Here is a 22,051-nt window from a genome sequence, read left to right on the forward strand (position 1 = left end):
CTTGGTCCATTTCTTTCTTTTTTTTTTCTTGGTCCATTTCTCTACGTGGGTGGGCAAGAAAGCACTGTCTGAGAGCAGGTGCAGCTGGTTAAAAGAGAAACTGCAGCTGAAGGTTGTGAGGCCTGGGTTGATGGGTGCCCTTAGTTTAGCAAGCTGCCTGGGCGGGCTCAGAAATGCAGAGACACAGCTGGTTTGCTGGGGTGGGGGTGGGGGTGGAGGGCTAAATTGCTGCGAATGAGGATGGGAGAACAAGCATTTCCGATGGGCGTGGGGGGAGCCCTAGGAGATATCAGCAAGCTGTGACCTGAGTCGGGTGTGGCAGGACAGGAAACAGCTGATGGGTTTTCAAACAAGAGGGCTACCATTTCCTTGTCTGCCCTGCTTAGCTGAGATGTCGTTCTTCTCCATCATCCTGACTTTTGGTCAAAGCCTAACATCAGTGCTGCTTGTACCGGTCAGTGCTGAGGGGCCAAGGGGCTGCAGTGGGGGTGGGGGCGGGGGTCCAGCTTGGGGAGGAGGGGGCCTGGAGGCCACAGGCACAGGGCGAGCTGCTGGGTGGGAAGTCTGCCAGGAGAAACATAAGCCACCCTGCCAGCCTCAGAGTTATGGGGGGTCCCTGGGCTCCCACCAGTTGCAGGTTGGACAGTGCACAAGGGTGTCCAGCCAAAATGGCATCTAGCTCCTGAAACCCAGCACGTGCTCGGCTCCCAGGCCAGGGCTTTGGCGCAAGGCTCTGTCTGCCCGGAGTGGTGCCTCTTCCCAGGCCACGTGGGCCGCCAGCAGCCCTGTGTGGAGCCTCTGCCTAACGATGAAGACTTGAGCCCCCTCAGGCAGCAGCCGCTTGGCTCCCACACGCAGTGCAGGCGCTGGGCTGCTGCTCTAGACCATCCTAAGGCAGAGGAAGCCCCATTGGGCCTCTCTGGGCTTCATCCTGACTCGGCCTCCTGCCTCTTTCTGGGGCCGCTCTAGGCCAGCCTCCTCTGGGCAGCCTGCCTCTGCAAGTGTGTCCAGGCTATGGGACTGCAAAAACATGGAGACGGGGCCCATGGTGGGGGTCCAGGTGATAGGCTGTAAGCAGTAGACCATCTGAGTTTGCTAATCAGGGTTTGGTTTGGTTTGGTTTGGTTTTGAAGAAGTCAGAGCAGACTCAAGGGTTTGTTCATTTATTTATCCGTTTGTTCCTATTGTTTACAGGGATCTGTACACCAGATACACTGATTTTCTTTTCTTTTCTTTTTTCTTTTTTGGTGGGGGGATTAGGTTTATTTATTTATTTATATGGAGGTACTGGGGATTGAACCCAGGACCTTGTGCATGCTAAGCATGTGCTCTACCACTGAGCCATATACCCTCCCCCTGATAGTCTCACAGCATACCTTTAAGTATTTTAAGTATTTTTCTTCCTAAATTACAGATGAAGAACCTGAAAGGCCAGGAGTAGCTGGGACCCAGCCCCTGTCTGGATGGTACAGGTCTTCCAGCTGGGTAGGGTGGGGTGATGGCATCCCAGGGTTCGCAAGGGAGAGGCTGGGCCGGCGAGGGCTGTGCCAGCGCTTTTCGTTCCCTTCCACAATAAGAAAGTAAGAAAGGCGTAAGAGCCCCATGTCAGAGATGAGAAAATGGGCCACATGTCCAGTGAGTGACTAGTCTGAGGTCACCAAGCCAGACTGGGGTGCAGCCAGGTAGCAAACTTGCCTTTGCCGGTTTGGTGGCCAAATTCAGCTTAAAGTCCAGAGCAGTGGGTGCCAGGGACAGGGCTGAGGATGGGGGGAGGTTTGCGGGGGAGGTAGGGGAGCAAAATCAGAGTGGGAGGCAGTGGGTGATTGAACATCCCAACCCCAGCACACACCCTGCCCCGGAACCTCCTTATTCTGGGCCAGGAAAGAGAGGCTGGGGCCATTTTAGGTCCCTCTTGCCTTAGGTGACGCACAGAGGTCATGCGCACCATGGTATGAGGCCTGGTGGAGTGCAGGACACTGAAAAAGAACCAATGAGCAAATGAGGAAGGAAGAAAAGAATGAATGAAAAGCCACGCTCAAAGGTGTGTCTGTCTGTAGGTGCGTGTCCTCCTGCGGGGTCACATCCTTCTCCTCCTGGTCTTCTAAGCTCCTGGGAGTCCGGCCTGGCCGGAAGGGCTCTGTTTGGGGCGTCCTGGCAGGAACACAGGGCTGGGAGTGAGGACTTCTGTGCTTGCTTGACTCCTGGATCTGCTGCTCCCTGGCAGTGAGACCCTGAGTGAGTCACTTCACCTCAGCCTCGGCCTCTGCACAGCAGGCTACTAACCCATAGCTCAGGAGGCTGTTGTCCACAACAGTCCACTAAGCTTCACGAAGTATGATGCTCTGGACCGCTATTATCCTTGTTACAGGAAGAGTCAACACTCCTGGACAGAGTCCACAGGCAGCAGGGTGGGCAGGAGATTGGACAGGAAATGGGGAGGGGAGGGACGGCTTCAGGCTGAGTGAGGGCTGAGAAGGGGCAGTGGACGCCCCAGCAGGCTGGTGCTGGGGGAGGGGGTGCTCTTGGTTGTCCCAGGCCAGACAATCCCCTACATGCATGTGCACGCCCCACTGCACAGCCCAGCTACGTCCTGCCCACCCCTCAGGTTCACCTCCTCCAGGAAGCACTGAGCGTTGCCAAGCCCCAGCTCAGCTGGTTCCTCACAATCACAACTTCACTGAGTCTGCCTGATTGTCCCAGGAGGTAGGTGACAATTATCCTGAGTTTATACCCATGTAAGCTATATGTCAGGGAGGTGAAGTGATCTGCCTAAGGCAACACAGCTAAGAAGCAGCAGAGGCAGGATTTGAGTGAGAACCCGGCACCCATCTTCTCCTGTGCTTCCAGCCCAGAGTATGGGCCCCTGCCCTCCAGTCCCCCTCCCCCGGGAGCACATTTTCAAGCTTAGGGAGGGCCCTCGTTCTGCTCCGTGAGGCCTGTCTCAACTTGTCACTGTGTGGGGAGCCCAGCATCCTGGTAGAAGTGTGTCAGGTCACAGTGACAGTCCTGGCTCCCCAGGGACTGGCTCCCAGCCATAGCCCTCGGGAGCAGTTAGCACTCCACCGGCACTGACCCAGAGTCACAGAGTCAGCCAGTCAGGGAGCCCCTCAAAGTCCATAGGGGTGCTTAGGACAGGAGGGGTTGCAGGAGTGGATGAGAGGTGGCCTTGGTTCTGGGCAGATCCTGGCTGAGAAATAAAGAAGGCTGTTTATGGAGGGAAGACACAGGCTGCGGTTAGATGGGCCGCGGGGAGCTGTGCAGGCCTTTCACATCCAAGCCAGATCCACTTCTTCGGTTCACCAGCATCCCCTGCTGCCTCCCACAGCCTGGCCAAGCAGTGGCCTCCACAGTTGCTCCAAAATGCCTTTGCCCTCAAGGCTTCATGCTGCCCCTTCTGGGGATGAACAGGGGCCATGGTCACAGGCAGGGCTCCGACTGACCAGAGCCTGACGCAGCTACCCTCCACCCTCCGCTGTCAGCACCCACCGTTCGGTCACAAGAAGCCCCTGTGGACTTCTGGAGGGCGCCACTCAGAAGATCATTGTGGGCAAAAACCATGCCAGGGGCAGCGGGGGTCCCTCTGATGGCACACCGGACACAGGAGCCACAGGGGTTTCCGAGTCCCTTCCCCTTAATTGAGCAAACCCATCTTAATGCCTTTTGTCCCTATGAGGATTGTCCTGGTGTGTTTCCTGGTGGTTGTCTTAGAGCTGGGATGGGAACGGGGCTAGACTGGAACTGGGAGCCAGGATTGGGTTGAAATGGGCTGGGAGCTGGACACTTGAAAGCAGGAGATTTTTATTGGAAGGACTTGGCTGCCCTCTCCCTTCCAGCACTGAGCCTTTGGCGAGAGGAGGGACTGGGGAGGTGATTTTGGCTTTCTGGCCTTCCCATCATGACTCACAGAACTTCTCCTTTCCAGAGAAGGGAAAGCAGACTTTGACCCCACACTTTCTCAGGGTCCCAAGGCCTTCTCAGGAACTGGCCTGAGGAAGGAGGAGGAATACAGGTTCCCCGAGGGCTTACTGGCGTCTAGGCCCCATCAAGTGAGGCCACTGGGCGCTTGAGCCTCACCACTAACGTGGGGCAGGATCATCATCCCATAGTCAAAGGCCCTGGAGCTCAGAGAGGTGAACAGCCTTGCCTGAGGTCCCATAGCCATGAGTGGTAAGTTGGGATGCGGGACTGGGTTAAGCGGCTGATGGCTTTTTTTCACCAGATTATCCTTAAGATGGCAATGCTTACAAGGAAGGAGGCACTGCTAGAGGGGTTTGGCACCAGAACAGTGAGGCAGGAGTTTCAAAGTGCAGGGCTTTTCTGGACTAAACTGGAGACTCTCCGCAGGGGCAGACCCCCCACCCCTGAGCCAAAAATCCTCCCCCCGTTGTGTCCTCCCCAGCTGCTGTGTATTTGCCTTTACTGTTGCTGGGGCGCGAGTCTCAAGGCTGACCACAGCCCAGTGTCAGCCCCAGGTCGCCCTGGTCTGCGGGCTTTGACTTGGGGTGAGGCTGACTTCCTGCCTGTCTGGGTCCTCTGCGCCACTCACACTGGTTGGTTGCCCAGGCCTGACGTGCACTCCCTCACTCCCCACTCCAAGCCTGAGCAGTACCTCCGTGAGACCCCCACCCCAGTCAAGGCCTCTCTCCCTGGGCCAGAGCTGCTCTGAGTCTGGTGGAGGGAGGCAACAGCTGGCTTCCTGTGGTGCTCACCTCCTGCCCTGTGGTCAGGGTGTCCCTGCCACCTGCCTCCCAGCCCCATAGCACTGTTGCTCAGCCCTACACCCCGCCCTTCGAAACTCTCTCTAGAACCTGGAGGCAGTTACTATGACTGTCTCTATGTTAAAGATGCAGAAACTGAGCTCAGTCAGGGGACATCTTGGCCTGTCCCTGACCCCAGAGCCACTCCACTGTGCTGTGGCCCCAGACACTCTGACAACCTCTCAGACCTCGCGCACCTCCTTTTGTCTCTTGCAGGAAGCCTTCTCTGACCTCACCAGCCACAGCCCACCCCCATCCTACCCTCAGCTCCCTAATCTGACCCCAAATGGCTTTGCTTCCTTCCCAAGGGGACCTTGAGGACTTGACTGTCCTCTTACCCTTCCCCCACCCACCTCCCTGAGATCGCAGCCAGCCTGGGGTCCTTGAATAAGTAGAGCTGGTGAGGAGGTTTGTGGGTGCTGATCCAGGGTCCCAGGGATTACTGAGAGAAGCCTTGTCTTGGAAGGGGCTCCTCTGCCTCCCAGCTCCCTACTCCAATCCCAGAGGGATTCTTCTGTCAGCTCCATTGCCGTGCGCTGGGAAACCCGCTTCAACGAAAGCTGGGGGGCACCTGTGGGTGCAGAGAGACTGACAGGGCCTTGCAGCCTGGCCCCTTGGCCTGCCTGAACTTGCCCCAGCCCTGGGCCCTGAGGTCATGGAGACCGCCTCAAACCCCTTCCCAGGGGAGCTGTTCAAAGGCAGACAGGCATGATGAGGTGCTAATTACCGAACTAACTGGAACCAAGTGAGCTACAGATGGCCTGGTTGACAGGAGGTAGGGACTGCAAAAGGGGAGGGGGCTGCCCACAGAGGGTGAGGAGGGAGGCCACAGCCCAGGTCCAGCACAGGCTGTGTTCGTTCAGGAATTGTTGATTCACTAGCACTGACCAGCTGCCTTGCAATGCGTCCTGGTCTCCTCCACACCTAGGCCCTGGCCCTGGCTTTCTCTCCATGAAAAGATTTGTGTTCTGAGACCATGCTTATTGGAAAGGTTCACTGAGAACTGGGGGCAGGGTGCTTTGCTCTGAGCGGGTACTGGAGGGGTTGGGAGGCCCACCCCTCATCCTGGGGCCTCCAGGCCTGCTGCAGCCCAGGCAGACATGGGCTGGGGGCCCCAGAGATAGCTTGTGAGGACAATGGTGACATCACTGAGCTGGGTCATCCTGGAAGGGTCTGGGGCTCATGCCAGCTCTGACTCTTTCTGGACCTTGGCCTAAGAACAGGCCTCTGTGGCCTCCCAAGGGGGCCTGAAATCCCAGAGAGATGGATTTGTGCTTTGTGATGATAGAGGCCTCACAGATGGGGGACGAGATTGACCTCCAGACAGAGGGCAGAGGAGTGAGTGCGGCCACTTTGATACAATCAGAAAGGAAATACCCAGCGCCTTCTTCCCTCCCGCAGACTCCTCTCTTCACAGCCCACCTTTCCGGCACAGTAATTCTCAGCACCCTGGAGCTAGGGGAGTCTTTGGCCACCTCGGGCCTGTCTCAGCACTCACAACGGCCTAGGTGTCTCAGCCCACCCTAGCTCTAGCCCCAGTGGCTCCCGTGGCTCCTGACCACTCTCTGCCCTCTCTCTGGTCTCCAGGCCTTTGTTTCAGCTGTTCCCCCACCAAGCATCCCCTCTCTGCTCCCTCCTGCCCACTTAAGTCCTGTCCACTCTGCAGGCTGTGGTTCCATTTGCATCCCAGACTGACTTTTTGCTTGACCTGCAGCCCCTGACCCTGCTCCTCCACACCCCTCAGGGGCCCAGGACCCCGACCAGACAATCAAGAGAGAAAACTGTGAAGCTAAACATCTCCTGTAGGTGAGTGCTTGTCCTCATTCTCCTTTCTCCCAGGATGCTCTGAGAACTCAATTATGGGTATGAGAGGCCATTGGCGGTACTACTGGTTTAATAATATGATAATTGTTCTGATTTTCTGAGTCCCTACTTCTGAGCCAGGAATTATGCTAGGTACTTTCCAGGCATATCTTCTCACAACAACCCTCCAGGGCTGGAGTTTCTATTATCTCCACTTGTCAACAAGGAATTGGAGGATCAGAGAGGCTAAGCAACCCATTCAAAGTTACACAGCAACTAAGTGACAGTCTGGGGACTCTCAAATCACTACCCTCACAATGGGGGGGTGGTTGTTATTTTTTTTTGCCAACCTGTTTCCTTCCCCCTTTCCCCTCCCTCCCTGCCTGTTATCCTCTGCCTGGTGAGTTTGCATCATTACTAGGGCCCAGGGGTCCAATTAGGGGACCTCCCCAAGGGAGCTGACTGAGGCAACCCTGGTCCCAAGGGGGCCTCCCTGAGCTGAAGTTTTAATTAGCCATCACTGCTCTTCCTGAAACTCTGACCTGCCTGTGGCTACACCAGCCCAGGCTGGCTTTGTGGCAGGAGGCAGGACTGGCATCCAACCCAGCAGCACAGCCGAAGCCAGCCCAGTATGGGAGGGAAGTGTGCCTGGGCCTCTGTCCCACCACAGCTCCCTGGGTCCATATCAGTATTACCTCCTTTAATCCATTGAATGGATTAATAAAATAAATGAATGAAGTGACTTAATCTACTCAATGGATTACATAAGTTAATCATGTTAATATTTGTGGAGCATTTAAAACAGCTCTTGGTACATGGTTATGGCTATAAGAGTTTTAAAAACTCAAGTCAGCAGGAATGGGGGAGCAAGGGGCAGAGTCAGGGCACAAGGACATTGTTGGATGTGAGGATGGTACTTTCCTGGGTCACCTGGCAATGCTGGGTGGCCCACGTGTGGGCTGTCAGCATCTGTCATCCTTGCTCCCTTGCAATGTGGGAAGCTTGGGGTGAGTACAGGGCGGGGCTTGGAGAAAGGGAGCAGACAGGTATGGAGAGGAGGCCACGTGCCAGGCACAGCACTGGATGTTACAGACTGTGCACTGCCTGCTGAGACAGGGGTTATCATCCCATTTTTACAGATGAGGCAACTGAGCTCAGCCAGCCAATTTCAACATGTCCAAGGTCACACAACCATCGAGAGACAGAGCAGGATTTAGACCCAAAGCCTAAGCCCTGTAACCTGGGAAACCTGACTCCTCGTGCCTCCCACCTCAGTCCACAGGGTGGTGGTCAGTAAGGCCACCCCCAGTCCCTAAAAAGGGAAAAGTGCCCCTCTCTGCTCCCACTCAGCCTCTCCTCAACTTCTCAGAAACCTGAGGGCTCTGAGTGTGGGCGTTTGTGTGGAAGACCCTGGAAACCCCTTTCCTGGGGCAGGGCTGTGAGTCTAAGCTGAGAAAATGATAAGGAGTTTCTGAGGTTGCAAATCTGAGGCACCGCTCTCACCGCTCCCAGGCACATGAGGCCTCCTGACCGTGACCCTGGCCTCGCTGGCCTGACTGCATGCATTCCCCCTCAGCAGCAGTGGCTGTGCCAGTCTGAAGCCAGGGCCCAGCCCTCAGATGCAGTTGCCTGGTAACCAGCCCTAAGTGATGGAAACCCCAGTGGGCCACTAACAAGGGGGCAGCACCAACCACCTGGCCCAGACCCCACTGCCCCCGCCAGCCTTAGGAAGTCTTTGGGGGTCAATCCACTCAGCCTGCCCTGGTAGGAGAGGAGGGTGCTCTGGCACCAAGGGAAGGGGCCGGGACACAGCCAGGAGGAGCTGGATTAGCAGCCTCCCATGACCCTTGAACTGGGGAGCTAGGGGAATGTAACTCCCTGTGGAGGCCAAAGCCTAACTGAAGGGAGGCGGGCACTGGGCAGGAGTCCGTGTTGTGGGTACAGGCTGCCCAGGCCCAAACCGCCAACCTGGAACAGCTGTGCTGCTCTGCCCAGGGCACAGGGGCCGGGGGAGGGGATCCCCAGGGAGAGGGCCTGGATGGGGAAAGGAAAGGAGGTGATTAGGGAGGTTGGCAGAAGTCCAGACACAGGGTAGGGGGAGCAGCCTCCTGCAACACTGAGGGAGAAATGCATCAGCCTCTCCCCTTCTCTCAGGGGTCCCCCTCCCTTCTCCTGACACCCCCAGCCCCAGGCTGGGGGCCTCCAAGGAGGGGGCTGCAGGCAGCACGAGGCACGAGGCACACAGGTGGAAGCTCAGCCAGGTGTTTTTCCCTCCTAGGTCTGGGGGTGGGATGCGGAGGGAGAGCTGGCGTCTGAGGCCTTTGGGAGGGTTCTAGGCCCGCCTGCCTCAGACCCTGGGCATATGGCTGCCCCTCTATGGGCCTCAGTTTTCCCCTGTTGACATGCAGGCTGGCAGAGGCTGCTGCTGGTCTGGGGTTTGCTGTCACAGGTCCTGAGAGGCTGAAAAGGGGTGAGCAGGGGCTTTTGGAAGCAGAGGCTCCTCTTAGACTCTCACTTCTGGGCCCAGGAGGTTTTTCTGCCTTTCTTCCCTCTCAGATGTGTAGCGTCCCCCTTTGCCACAAACCTTCACTCCATAACCATGGTCTGACTCTGCCGCATGCTGGACACTGGAGTCCCAGTGCACAGGCAGACCCAGGCCCTGCCCGGGGGGAGGTCCCTCCCCAGGCTAGTAGGGGACCCAGGCTTGTAACCAGGCAATTTAACAGCTAGAATGGAGATGAGTTCAGAATGCTATTAAGGCCTCAGAAGAACTGACCAAACCTAGCCTGGAGCTCAGGAAGGTTTCCTGGAGGAGGTGGCCTGAGCGAAGCCTTGAAAGCTGACAGGAGTTGGCAAAGAAAGATCTGGACAGAGAGAACATGCTTCAGAGCATGGAGGTGTGACCCAGCGACGAACTCTGGCTGGCTCTGGAGGCTGCAGTGACAGGCTGGCTGGAGAGGGTCAGTGGGGAGGCAGGCCAAAGCCGGAGTGGGAAACTGGATCCTGAGGGCACTGGGGAGTCATGGGAAATGCTGAGCTGAGGGGCAGGGTGTGGCACATGAGACAGGATCACACATGAGCACGAGAAAGACCTCTCCGGAGTTGGGGAGGGAATGTTTCCCATTGCTTCCAGCACCTAGTCAGAGCCCCTCTGCCTCTCAGGCTGGGCTATGGTGCAGCCAGAACAGGGACCCTCCCCAACGCAAGGGCCTATTCCTCAGGCCTCCCTTGGGCCACAGCAGCCCTGTCCCCACACGAGCACACATCACACTGGAGTGCCATGGTCTCTTTTACATCCACCTCTCTCACTGCTCGGGAAAGCAACACCAGGGCCCGCTTCACTGCTGGCATAAAGCCTGGGGGTCCTCAATGTTTGGCGGAAGGAAAGATAGGAAGGGCAGTCAATCCACCCTGGCTGTTAAGTTAATCAGAGCATGTTCCCCCTCTGCAGTAAGGTCCCCAAATTATTGTGTGCAGGCTTTGTTTCTGGCCAGAATGCTGGTGGTCATGGTCTTCAGAGTGGCCTAGTGAAAGGCCTTCCCCCTTTCTTGGTCTTTGGGATCTCCCTTCAAGAGACTCTGATTTCCTCTGGAGGTGAGGTGGGGCTCCTCCAGAGTTTTCGGGGGCTCCCTGCTCACCTAGGCAGAGTAGCAGGTTACTGCTCCCCATCGGCCATCCCTGCAGAAGGAAACTCTGGTTTACATGCACGTATTTGGGAGGTGGCTCTGATCAGACCCCATCACCGTGCCCCACCTCAGGTCCCATCTTACCCGGATCCCCTAGGATGCCCTGAGCCCAGGCTGACAGCCACTGGTACAGCTCACCTCTCAGGCTCTGCGTGCTTGGGTGGCAGAGGGTTCCTGACTATCACCTGTGCCTAAGCCTTCTTTCAGAAGAGTTTGAGGTCACACAGTCCTGGGGTGGGGGGAGTCCCAGGTCCTCCATTTCTTGGCTATGTGGGCAAGCCACCTCCCGCTCCTCCTCTAGAGCTACCACTGGTTGAGGACTTACTATAAAACAAGCTGTGAACTCGTTGGATGTTCATGCTTATTTGACTAATGAGTAAACTGAGAGGTTAAGGGGCTTGCCTAAAGTCACACAGCTCAGTAGGAGAGGGATGAGGAAATAGAGATGGCAGAGAGTGCTGTAATAGCAATCTGGGGGCCTCCCTGGAGGAGGCAATTTCTATAGCCAGGTCTGAAAGGATTGGGGAGAGCATTGCTGTGTGATTTGAGGAAAGGCACCCCACTTCTCTGTTTCTCTTCCTGTAGAGTGGCTGCCAGCAACACATCTCTCTTCTCTGGGGTGAGAAGAAGCTCCTCTGAGAAAGGAAAGAGATTTGTAAATAGCAGGTGTGGCCCCATTAGAGAGAGTGACATTGTTATTAATAACCATGTGTAGGTAAGGAGCTGAGGTTCGGGGAGTTGACCTCTTATCTCATCTTCCCAGGGAGCCAGAAGGAGTAGTCAGTGTCTGGGGTGGGGTGGAGCCAGAGAATGTGCAGCCCCAGTGTGGTGGGGGTGGGGCAGCGTGAAACCTCCCTTCCAGGCTTTTCTATGCTACTGTTCTTTGTTAATACCAGTCAGGAAGCCCACATAAGGACAGACTGTTCCCTTCTCTGCTTTTGCTCACACTGTTCAATCCAGCCACAATACCATTTCTCCTTTCCGAGATCACAGCCTAATAAACACACGGGGCGGGGGCTCCCAAGGCAGCCACCTGGTACTGGTTAGCTTCCTTCATCCAACAGAGGCTTAATAGGCACCTCTCTCCACAGGCTTCGCACACGACCCTTGGGTTAGAGAACAAGAGGGCAAGGTCAGCCTTCAGGAGCTCACGGTCAGCTACAACTGTACGAGCTTCTCATGGTTTATGAGCAATTTCCCACACTGATTTTGTTAGACACTCACCTCCATCTGTGAGGCACGTTTCATGGTTCCCATTTTGCAGGTAAGGAGATTGAGGCTCAGAAAGTTACAAAGTGGCTCCCAAGTCTCCTGCTCTGTGATGTTTCTTTTGTAGTTCAAGGTGTTTAAGTGATACCAGAAAGTAACGGACAAGACATTGATTAAGGGAGCTGCTGTCTTTGTGAAGTGTCCTTGAATTAAGATAAGACTCAGTTGGGCCACAGAATCTTAACTGGCCCCCCTAGGGTCTCACCAGGCTCAGAGAGACTGGAGAGAACACCGGCCAGCTGAGCATACAACCTGGGAGTCCTAGACCCTGAGAGCTGAGAACACTGCCCTCCCCTCAACCCCTAATAACCAGGCAGAGGTGGGGGAATGGGTGTCGTGGAGGTGGGGACAGAGTTATTGAGGAGCAAGGGTGAGGAGGAACAGCCTGGGAGCTGAGGCTTGGCCATGACCCCTAGTTGTCAGTACACAGATGCACTTTCCTGATTCCAGCCTGCCTTGGGAAAGCCTCAGCCTTCTCTGAGTCTCTGCTCCCCAGCTCTCTCCAAACTAAGGACCCTCCAGTTTTCAACTAAGTGATACCCACTCTGCTGCCCCCAGGTGACCTTCACTTACTCTTCCTCCCGGCAGTGTCCCCTCCTCTTCAGCCCCAGCTGCCCTAGCTGCTTCCTTACTCTTGGAATCTGCGGTCTCAGGCCTGCTCTGCCCTCTGACTCAGGCAGCTCTGACCTTTGGGATCTGAGCTGGTGGCCTGGGTGGTCTTGCACCATGAACTTGCACTGACCTTTAGCATGTCCCCCTGTCCCATCCCTCCTCCCTGCACACACTTGTCCCCAGTCCTTGGGCAGCCCAGGAAATGTGAAGGACCAGGTTTTTCAGAGAAGGTAGCAGCACTGAGGGGTTTCTCATCCGATATCAGAGGGCCTAGAGAAGGCAAATGGGGACAGCCCTTCCACCCCTCCAGCCCCTCTCCTGGTAACAGACCATTCTGGGGATGCTGGAGATGCTCCCCTCATCCCATCTCCCAGGCTACACGTGCTCAGGCCTGTTTTACTGAGGGAGATTTGCCAAAAAGGTTCAGAGATACCCACTGAGGAGGCCACTTAGCAAACCTCCCAGCATCCTCATTCCTGGCTCACTCCAGGGATGGGGAAATCACCCCTTCCTCAGACAGGCGTGGTGCCCCTCAACAGGGGTGGAGATACTTTTGTCTGCAATTTGCCTTCACTGGCTGCACCAAGATGAGGGAGACAGACTAAGGAGTCCTCTCCAGCCCCTAATGCAACTGTACTGGCCAAAAGTGCCAAATATTTTAATGCAAACTCTTCTAAGCCTTAAGACACAGCACCATGATATAATACCAGTTTTACTAAAATAAGGAAACTGAAGTTCAGCGAGGTCAAGTGGCAGGCACCAGATCACATAGCTAGAAAGTGGCAGTGAATGAATGATCTAACGGAGTGACTGGAGACGTCTGATGGTTCGGTGGGTTCAGACAGTGCACAGAGCCCGCGGCCTGGTCCCAGGAGAGCTGGACGACGCAGGCCCTCCGCACTCCCGGGCCCAGGGGAGCGCAGGCTCCCAGAGGCGCCGCCGGGCTCTGCCCCCACCGCGCGGGCCGCCCCGCCCCCGCCCCGCCCCCAGCCCGCCCCGCCCGGGACCGCAGACGGCGCCCGGCGGCGGCGCGAACGGCCGTGAGGAGGGTGGCTCCGGCCTCGGTGCTCACCGCGACTTCCCGCGCAGGGTCCAGCCGGACAAGGACCCGCAGCCTCGGCGGCGGCGGAGAATGCGGTCGCGGCCCCGGGCAGCAGCCGCGGGAAGCCAGTTGCCTTGCAGGTAGGAGCTCGCCCGCTCGGCGGGCGCGGAAACTTGGGCCGAGTTTGCGGGCGGCTCGTGGGGAAGGGGCGGGTGGCGCTGCCCCAGGGCGCCCCTACCGGCCGGCCCGGGGATGGGGCGCGCTGGGTCTGGGCCGAGTTGGCGTGGCTCCTGGCTGCTGCCGCAGGTCCCCGGCGGGCCGGCTGCCGGGCAGGGGTCGCGCTGCTGCTCCGACTTCCCTCGGACTACGAGGCCCCCGGGGCCTGGACCTCCGGCGGGACGCCGGATCCTGCGCAGGGCTGGCGAAGCGGAGCTCAGGCCGAGCCCTCGGGCCTCCCACGGGGTCCGGCTCACGTGGACTGCGGGCGGAGATGAGGGGGTGGCGGGGGTCTAGCCTGGGGGACGGCGGGCCCTGAGACGCCGCGGGGCCCTGGTCGCGCCCTGCTGGGACGGGACGGCCCTGCGGTTTCTTTGCTATGGCTTGACTCACTCTCTGGCTGCAGCCCAGGCTGGCGGGATCGCCCCGAGGCGGTGGCTGCCCAGACTCTGCGGCCGAGCCGCCCCCTGCCCTGTCCCTCCCGCCAGTCGTTGGGTGTCGGTCCGTGGGGCCCGGTGCGCGGGCCTGTCTGCATGCACACGTGTGCGGGGGCCCGAGCTAGGGGAGAATGCAGTTCTGGAGGGACGTGCGTGCAGATATGGGCCAGGAACGTACTTGCAGACATGGGTTTGCATGAGTGGTGGCGGCCTGTGTATCAGCCTGCTGGGGTGCACGTGCGCCCCAGTGCCGCCGGGCAGGGCGTGGGAACACCCGGAAGCCTGCGGGGTCGGGTGCGGCGGCAGCCCCAAAGCCAGGTCGTCTGAGGGCCCCAGGCACTAGAGTTTTGGGCGAGGCAGGTAATGGAAAGGGGGTGGAGCCAATCCCGCGACCCTTCCCCCTCCCCTGGAGCCTAGGCTGCCCCTAGGTGCGGTTTTAGCGTCAGCAGGGCCGAGAGCCTCCGCTGGGGGAGGTGTGAGAACATGGGAAGGGGGCCCGATTACGCTCTCTTGAGTCCAGTCGCTGGCCACAGCTGGCAGGATCACTCTCTTCACCCTGGTCTTGCCTAATGTCCATCCGGAGACCCCTTGGGAGGTGGAAGAGGGAATTGGGCCTCGGAGTTGTTTGCTTCCCCTGCTGCTTATGGCAGGGGTGGCAAAGCGGGGGTGAGCTCTTCTGGACCCTGTGAGAGGTTGGTCCTCTCAGCCCAGCCCCCACGTCAGCCAGCGAACAGCTCAGTATCCCAGACAGTGATGTGATCCTGCTCCCTGGGGTCCCGCTCTTCAAACGATTGCTTGCCTCTTTGTGTGTGTGTGTCAGGGAAGGAGGCACCTACATTTTGGCTACCATCTTGAGTGGGGAGGCGCCTACCTTGAGGGAGTGTATACTGGCTCTCCATCTCCTACTGGCAGGAGGTAATGTCACCGCCATACACTTCATAGTCTTCTGCTGGCTCCCTGGAGCCTCCACCTCTCCCCCAAAGACTCTTGAGGATCCCAAGTAGCCTCACCTTTATTGGCTGGGTCCCGGGGGTGTCTCAGGAAGTCTCCAGGGCAAGGGCATGCAGTGGGCAGAGCCCAGGAGAGAAAGAATTCTGGGCCCTGGGCTGGGTGGGGAGCAGGCCCCAGGGAGTACGTCAGGGAGGTGAGATAGAGTGAGCACTTAATTAATCCAGAGCTCCCCAAGGACAGGGGGACTCAGCACCCCCAACAGCATGCAACCTCTTGCAGAGTTGCTGTGCAGCGGGGTGGGGGCTTTCCCCTTGGGATACAGGGCCTGGTCCTAGGGCATTGCCATGGGTTTTGTTTTGCTGACGCCCCTTCCTGTCTTCTCAGGAGCATTCCCTTCTCCAGGCTGACCTGAGCTGTTGGATTCTGGCCAGGAGATGAGCCAGCTTTCTTTCTGAGAGTCTTACCTGGCCTTCTTGGTGCACTTAGGCTGGGATGAGACTGGGCATTGGCCCCCCATACTACCCTTGTCTTTTCCTGCCCCCAAAATGTGCCAGTCAAACTTGGAGCCTGTGGCTGGCATTGGCCACCAGCCAGAAGGGAAGAGAAGGCCAAGAGAGGAAGTTGGTCTTGGCTTGGTGGTGGTAGAAACCTGTGACACCTGGCCCATGACCTAATCATAACAAGACGGCTGATGCATCCTTTCTAAGCCACCTGAGGGTTTTGGGGAACAGGGCATTGAAGCAGGTCAATGTGGCCCTAGCAGACTGGCCTCAGATGACCCCTTCTGGGCCACTGGGTGCCTGCTGCCTTGAGGAAACCCACACTTGACCTCTCCGGGCGTGGGTCCCAATCCTTGTTTGGCCTTGCTTCGGGACCTTAGTCTTTCTCTGGCCCTCAGGTTTTCCATCAATACAATAGGGGTCATTGCCAACTAGCATTCTGTGGCCCCCGGGGGCTCCCTCCTTGGAGTCACATCCTCCCACCTCCCCACCTGCTCCGTGGTCCTGTGCTGCCCCCACGTGTCTTTGAATAGCCCCAGCTTAGGGGCTGGGTTGGACACAGGCTTTCCTCCCCTATACTTTTGGGAGCTTCCTGTTGGCACCACAGCACCATCTGCTGACAGCCTTTGCTCTCCGGTTGGGGGAGGAGCTAACATGGGGGTGGGGCTTGTACGAAGGGATGCCTGGGGCCGCCTCTCCTGGGGGACTGCCCTCCAAAACCAAGCCCAGTGACTGTTGTTCTGGGCCTGGGGACCTGGGTTGCAGGCCTGGCTCTGCCATTTTTGATAAGACTGGCAGGTCAGAAGGCAATCTAGAGTACCACAGGAAATCTGAATTTGTAGACAATGCCTGATTCCACATCTTAGCTGCAGGGGGCATCTTGAGATCACTATGGCATCTTGGAATAAGAGCTAGTAGTAGGAGGTAGGAAGGATAAATGGGTCTCCTCATCTGTATACAGCTGGCAGGGTAGGGTGGGAGCTGGAGGGTAGCTAAGCAAAGTGGTCCTCAGACTGGACCTTACAAAGCCTGAAACCCCAAGGAAGGGGTCTTGGGAGTCATGTGGAGGAAAGCTGAACAGACGGGGCTCCTGGAATGGGGCTGGGAGATATGTTAGGGTTGCCGCCCAAGAATTCCTTAAACAAAGGATTCTGCAGCTTAAAAAATAAAGTTGGCTCGTGCATTCATTCCTTCATTCACAGTCTTTATTGAGCATCTACTGAGTGCCAAGTTCTTAGGTGTGGCAGTGAGCCAGCGAGAGCAGCATTCCTCTGTTGCTTTGCCTGTAGCCTGTTCTTCTGACAGCCCCTGCCTCTCTCCTTCTCTCTCCCAGGTCAGCGGTTGAGTAGCTGGGGCCCTGGACGGCTTGAAGCCTTCGCAATGGCAGAGAAGCGGCCCCTGGGGGCCCTGGGGCCTGTGACATATGGCAAGCTGCCCCGCCTCGAGGCCGACTCCGGGCCCGGGCACAGCCTGCCCCCCTCTGCTGGTGCCCAGGACCCCTGCAGCTACAAGGGTGCCTACTTCTCCTGCCCCATGGGGGGTCCTCCTAAGACAGGGTCTGAGCGGTTGTCATCCTGGACCCCATACCCATCCTTGTACCCTACCAGCATGGCAGGACCCCCACTTCGGGCAGACAGCCTGCTGACCAGCTGCCTGCTCTACCGCCCACCCACAGAAAGCGCCGAGAAAGCACAGGACTCTGGCCCTGTTGATCTCTTGCCCTTCAGCCCCCAGGGCCATCCCTACCCGGGCCCCCCACTGGCGGCACCCAAACCTGTCTACCGCAATCCTCTGTGTTATGGGCTCTCGACTTGCCTGGGGGAAGGGGCAGCGAAGAGGCCACTGGATGTTGATTGGACGCTGGTGACTGGATCCCTGTTACCCCCGGCCGACCCATCTTGTTCTCTGCCCCCAGCTCCTGCCAAGGGCCAGTCCCTGGATGGCACCTTCTTGCGTGGGGTGCCAGTTGGGGGATCTGGCAAAGACTCCTCGGTGAGCTTCTCCCCGTGCCAGACATTCTTGGAGAAGTATCGGACCACACACAGCACGGGCTTCCTGGCCTCCAAGTATGCAGGTCCTTACTCTGGGGACCCCAAGCCGGCATTGTCTGAGGGGTCCCCCAGTCCTTGGACCCAGCTGGCCCAACCCCTGGGACCAGCCTGCCAGGATGCGGTGCCCACCCACTATCCACTGCCCCACCCTGCACAGTCTCTGCCTTGCCCTCCAGCCTGTCGCCACCCGGAGAAGCAGGTCAGCTATGGCTCAGTGCTTCCCCTGCAGCCTCTGGGAGCCCACAAGGGGGCCGGATACCTGGCTGGTGGGCTGAGCAGCCCCTACCTGAGGCAGCAGTCAGTCCAGACACCTTATATGCCCCCAGTGGGGTTGGATTCATATTCCTACCCCTCTGCCCCACTCCCAGCACCCTCTCCAGGCCTCAAGCTGGAGCCACCTCTTGCCCCACGCTGCCCACTGGACTTTGCCTCTCAGACGCTGGGCTTTCCTTATGCCCGGGACGACCTCTCTCTCTACGGAGCATCCCCAGGGCTCGGAGGGACGCCAACTGCCCAGAACAGTTTGCAGGCCATGCCACAGCCCAGTGCCTTCCAGAGGGCGTGCCAGCCTCTGTCTGCCAGCCAGCTGTGCTCTGAGCCCGTGAGGCCTGCAGAGAAGCCCGTGCGGGAAGTCGAGAAGATGTGGCTGCCCAGCTGCAGGAAAGAGCAACTCCAGCCCCAGCTCGATGAGCACCCGGGGGCACCCATTGTCATTGGAGACAGTCCAATTCCCCGCACCCCACCGGCGCTCCCACCCTGTGCCCAGGGGCGCCAGTCTCTGCCACCGGACGAGGGCACATTGCCACCTAGCTCTCCACCGATGCCTATTATCGATAATGTCTTCAGCCTGGCCCCCTACCGTGACTATCTGGATGTGCAGGCTCCTGAGGCCACAGCTGAGCCTGAGCCTGAGCCTGCCCCAGCCTCCACTCCCACTCCTACTGAGAACCACGACAAAGACTGCAGGGGGTCCCTGCCTGCCCAGGAAGCCCCCTTGAGGGTGCACTCCTCACTTAAGGAGGAGGTGGCACTGGACTTGAGTGTGAAGAAGACTGTGGCAGAGGCTCCTCCCGTCCAGGTCCCTCGCCCTACCAAGCCCACCGCAGCCGAGGATGCATCGGGCATTGGAAACACAGTCTCAGGCATGTCAGGTGTAGGGGACACGGTCTCAGATCTGGAGGGCCTGAAAAAGATAGTCACAGAGGCACCAGAGCTGCCCGGGGTGCCAGTGACCTCAGAAGCCACCCCAAGGACCAACTTCCACAGCTCCGTGGCTTTCATGTTTCGAAAATTCAAGATCCTTCGGCCAGCCCCCTTGCCTGCAGCCGTGGTCCCAGCCGTGCCCACCTCGGCCCCTGCCCCTGCACAGCCTGCACCCACCCCTACACCCGTGCCCTCTGGACTACAGATTCTCACGCAGCCCTTGCCCATGGCCTGCTTCAACCTGGCACTGCCCAGCCCTCCAGCTGTAGCCATGGCCTCTCCCACCTCAGCCCCTGCTCTGACTCCATCGCCTGCACCTGCGCTGGTTCCAGCTCCGGCTCCTGCTCCAGTCGCAGGCCCTGCTCCAGCTTCTACTCCCATCATAGCAGACTCCTCAGAGCAACACTTCGCAGGACTGCACGCCTCCCTGTGTGACGCCATCTCAGGCTCAGTGGCTCACTCCCCACCTGAGAAACTGCGCGAGTGGCTTGAGATGTCTGGACCTTGGGGCCGGGCAGCATGGCAGGACTGCCAGGGTGTGCAGGGGCTGCTGGGCAAGCTGCTGTCCCAGCTGCAGAGCTTTGTGTGCACGCAGCGGTGCCCCTTCCCCCATGTGGTGCGGGCCGGGGCCATCTTCGTGCCCATCCACCTGGTGAAGGAGCGGCTCTTCCCGCGGCTGCCCCCCGCTTCCGTGGACCATGTGCTGCAGGAGCACCGTGTGGAGCTGCGGCCCACCACGCTGTCGGAGGAGCGCGCCCTGCGGGAGCGCGCACTACACGGCTGCACTTCACGCATGCTCAAGTTGCTGGCACTGCGCCAGCTGCCTGACATCTACCCTGACCTGCTGGGCCTGCAGTGGCGGGACTGCGTCCGCCGCCAGCTGGGTGAGCATGGGGCGGCCCCAGTAGCCACCGGAGCTGTGTGAGCGAGTGACAGGTGTGTGGGCTGTGTGAATGTTCACAGCCAGGGGCTGAGGGATTCCTGTGCCTCTGGAAAGAACTTGTGCTGGGGAGGGGGCTGGCCTTCCAGGGTGGGCTCCATGGACCCGCAGCCCTCTTAACCCCCAGCCTCAGTGAGTGTCTTCATGGCCTCTTCTGTAAGCCTCTGAACCCCATGGGAATTTGGCCTTCCCTGGCACGGCGCCCTCCTAGATTCTCTCCTCTTCCCCATCTGTTATGTCTTTCCTGTCTTTGATGAAGGCTTCTTCTCTGGTGTTCCTGGGGCTCTGATCAGCCCTGTTTTCTATCTGAGGTCATTTCCCCTGTGTCTGTGTCCCGCCCCAGTGCTCCTCTTCTGAGCCTGAGCCCCAAATACCCAGCTGCATGCCGGACCTGGGATCTCTCTGACCCTTAACTCCTCCCAGACCACACTCCTGAGCTTTCCCCTGAGCTCACGTCCCACCCCAGTCTTTTCCATCTCAGTGAGCAGCACCGTGCTTACCCAGCACCTCATCCCCCAAACCCAGCAGGAGCCCCACCCTCCGCCCCAAACACTTGCCTTTTAAATGTGTGGGTTCCCACCCTCCTGGGTATTTACGCTCACAGAAGTGACCCATAAGTCAGCGCGTCGTGTTGTGGTTCGCTTTTCCCTACGACTTGACGCCTGTGCCTGGTGTCCGCCAGTGCGCTCTTTTCATGTCTGGGAGCGTTGTCTGAGTCAGTTCAGGTAGCTCGAACTTGCTCTCCGGAGCGGGCGTGGTGTGTATGATCACATTTCTTCAGTCAAGATTTTGGGGATGATGCCTCACCTGCATCAGAACATCTGGCATCGAGGCCTGAGGCCCACTCTGTTGTCTTTCTCTCCCCACTCCCCTGCCTTCTGTCCTCCAGGCCTCTGGCTGTCTCTGTAGGAGCTGTTCCTTGTCCCCTTTCCATTCTAGCACCAGGTTGGTGTGGAGAGGGGGCCTGAGGACTGAGGTGCAGATGTGGAGCTTGGGGTCTGGGTGACAAGTGTTGCTGACCCCGAGCACTGAAGAAGTTGGGGCATTTGTCCTAATGGGGTGCAAAGAAAATGCAAGCACAAACCTTCTGTTCCTGGGTGAGAAGGAATGAGGGTGGGTGTCATGTATCATTCTCAAGCCCCCCAGCCTGTCTTCTCTACATTTGGGCTGTCAGGAGCCCAGGGAAGGACAGGTCCATTTTTCCTGGGCTGCCTGCTGGGCAGTAGGGCCTGGTAACGAAGTGACTGGGGCCCAGTGTCCTGCCACTGGCTGCATTTTTGTGTCCCCATCCCCCTTCCCTCCCTGACCTGTGAGTCTTCCCCAGTGTCTTTGGAGCGGGGGCCACCCTACAGTGGTGTCCTTAGAAGTGCTCTCCTGACAGCCTCCCTTCCCAGCAGGTGTGCTCTTGGTCGGGAGCCCTTCAGGTTCCCTCCACTCCTCCCTCTATCCCCTCCCTCCAGGCACTGCTCTCAGGCTCTTGCTCCGACTCTGGGGGTGATGATGGCATTTGTGTGGCAGGGCCCTCTCTGCTTCAGCTTCCCTGCCTGTCCAGTGGGCCTTTGGACCAGACCAGTGGTTCCTGGCCTTTGTAGCCCCTTTCCTCTTGTCCTTGCATCCAAACAGCTTCTCCTGCAGGTACCCTCATCATAGAGTGCTGGCGTCTCCGGGGAGAAGCACACCCTTTCAGCTTGACGGGCTAACCGTGTGGCCGGTGGGAACATGCCGGGGAGGGTCATGATGGCTGTGACCCTGCCCGGGCTCTCCTGACCTGGACAGTAGAACCACTGGTCTAGAGTGCTTTGGAGGCGAGGAGATGGGACCTGAGGGTGTTGGGGGTCTGCAGCCTGACTGTGTGTTCATTTTCCAGGTGACTTTGACACTGAGGCTGGATCTGTGGCCTCCTCACAACCCACCGTGGCCAGAGAGGAGCCAGACAGCCTAGCCCTGGCTTGGAAGTCGCCTGCCCCCAAGGCCAAAAAGCCCGGGAGGAAGCCACCAACCCCTGGCCCTGAGAAAGCAGAGGCAACCACTAGGGGAGGGTCCCCTGGCACCTCACCCACCCCTGCTGCCAGCGCCAGCCCCCCCAGCCCAACGCTGAGGGCACGCTTCCGCAGCCTGCTGGAATCCGCCTGGCTCAATGGCCTGGCCCTGCCCACTTGGGGCCACAAGGTCCCAGGACCGGACCGGACCGCGCCCTGCCCACAGCTGCTGGGCGGCCAGAGCCATCACCTGTAGCCTTGGTTGCCACTGCTGTCTGGAGATCCGGGGGTCATTCTCTGTACCCCTCCCTTCTGCTGGTCCAGCTGCTGAGGGCCAGGAGTGGGCATGGCCTTGGGGTTTCTCCAGCTCTCACCCCGCCCCCCGCCCCAGGCTGGCCTGAGAGCCCCTGAGCTTTTAACTTGAGGGCCTTTGCTAGAAAAGACTACTTCCTGTTTCTTCCTCAGAGAAAACACGTGGGCTTTGGAGCCCTGCAGACTTGGGCTTGGACCCTGGCTCCTGTGCTCCTTGCTGTGTGACCGGGCGGGCCAGTTCCTCCTGTGCCCTCAGCTCCCTGTTTGTAAAATAGAACAACGCAGCCTACCTC

The 22,051-nt window shown here is 58.5% G+C and overlaps 1 protein-coding gene across 2 annotated transcripts; it reads left to right on the forward strand.

The window, feature by feature from the left end:
* The first annotated feature begins 13,134 nt into the window (after positions 1–13,134).
* On the forward strand, positions 13,135–21,845 carry C27H15orf39 (chromosome 27 C15orf39 homolog). 2 transcript variants are annotated; one of them, XM_032468906.1, is made up of 3 exons: positions 13,135–13,309; positions 16,607–19,411; positions 21,335–21,845. In XM_032468906.1, the coding sequence occupies exons 2-3, from the start codon at positions 16,654–16,656 to the stop codon at positions 21,700–21,702; spliced, it is 3,126 nt and encodes a 1,041-aa protein (XP_032324797.1). In that variant the 5' UTR covers positions 13,135–13,309; positions 16,607–16,653; the 3' UTR covers positions 21,703–21,845. The 2 variants fall into 2 exon arrangements, with proteins under 2 accessions (XP_032324797.1, XP_032324798.1); XM_032468907.1 differs by having other exon boundaries at positions 16,607–19,463; positions 21,335–21,470.
* The last annotated feature ends 206 nt before the right edge of the window (positions 21,846–22,051 follow it).

The sequence above is a fragment of the Camelus ferus genome, chromosome 27, assembly GCF_009834535.1.
Source record: "Camelus ferus isolate YT-003-E chromosome 27, BCGSAC_Cfer_1.0, whole genome shotgun sequence".
In the NCBI taxonomy this organism is placed as follows: domain Eukaryota; kingdom Metazoa; phylum Chordata; class Mammalia; order Artiodactyla; family Camelidae; genus Camelus; species Camelus ferus.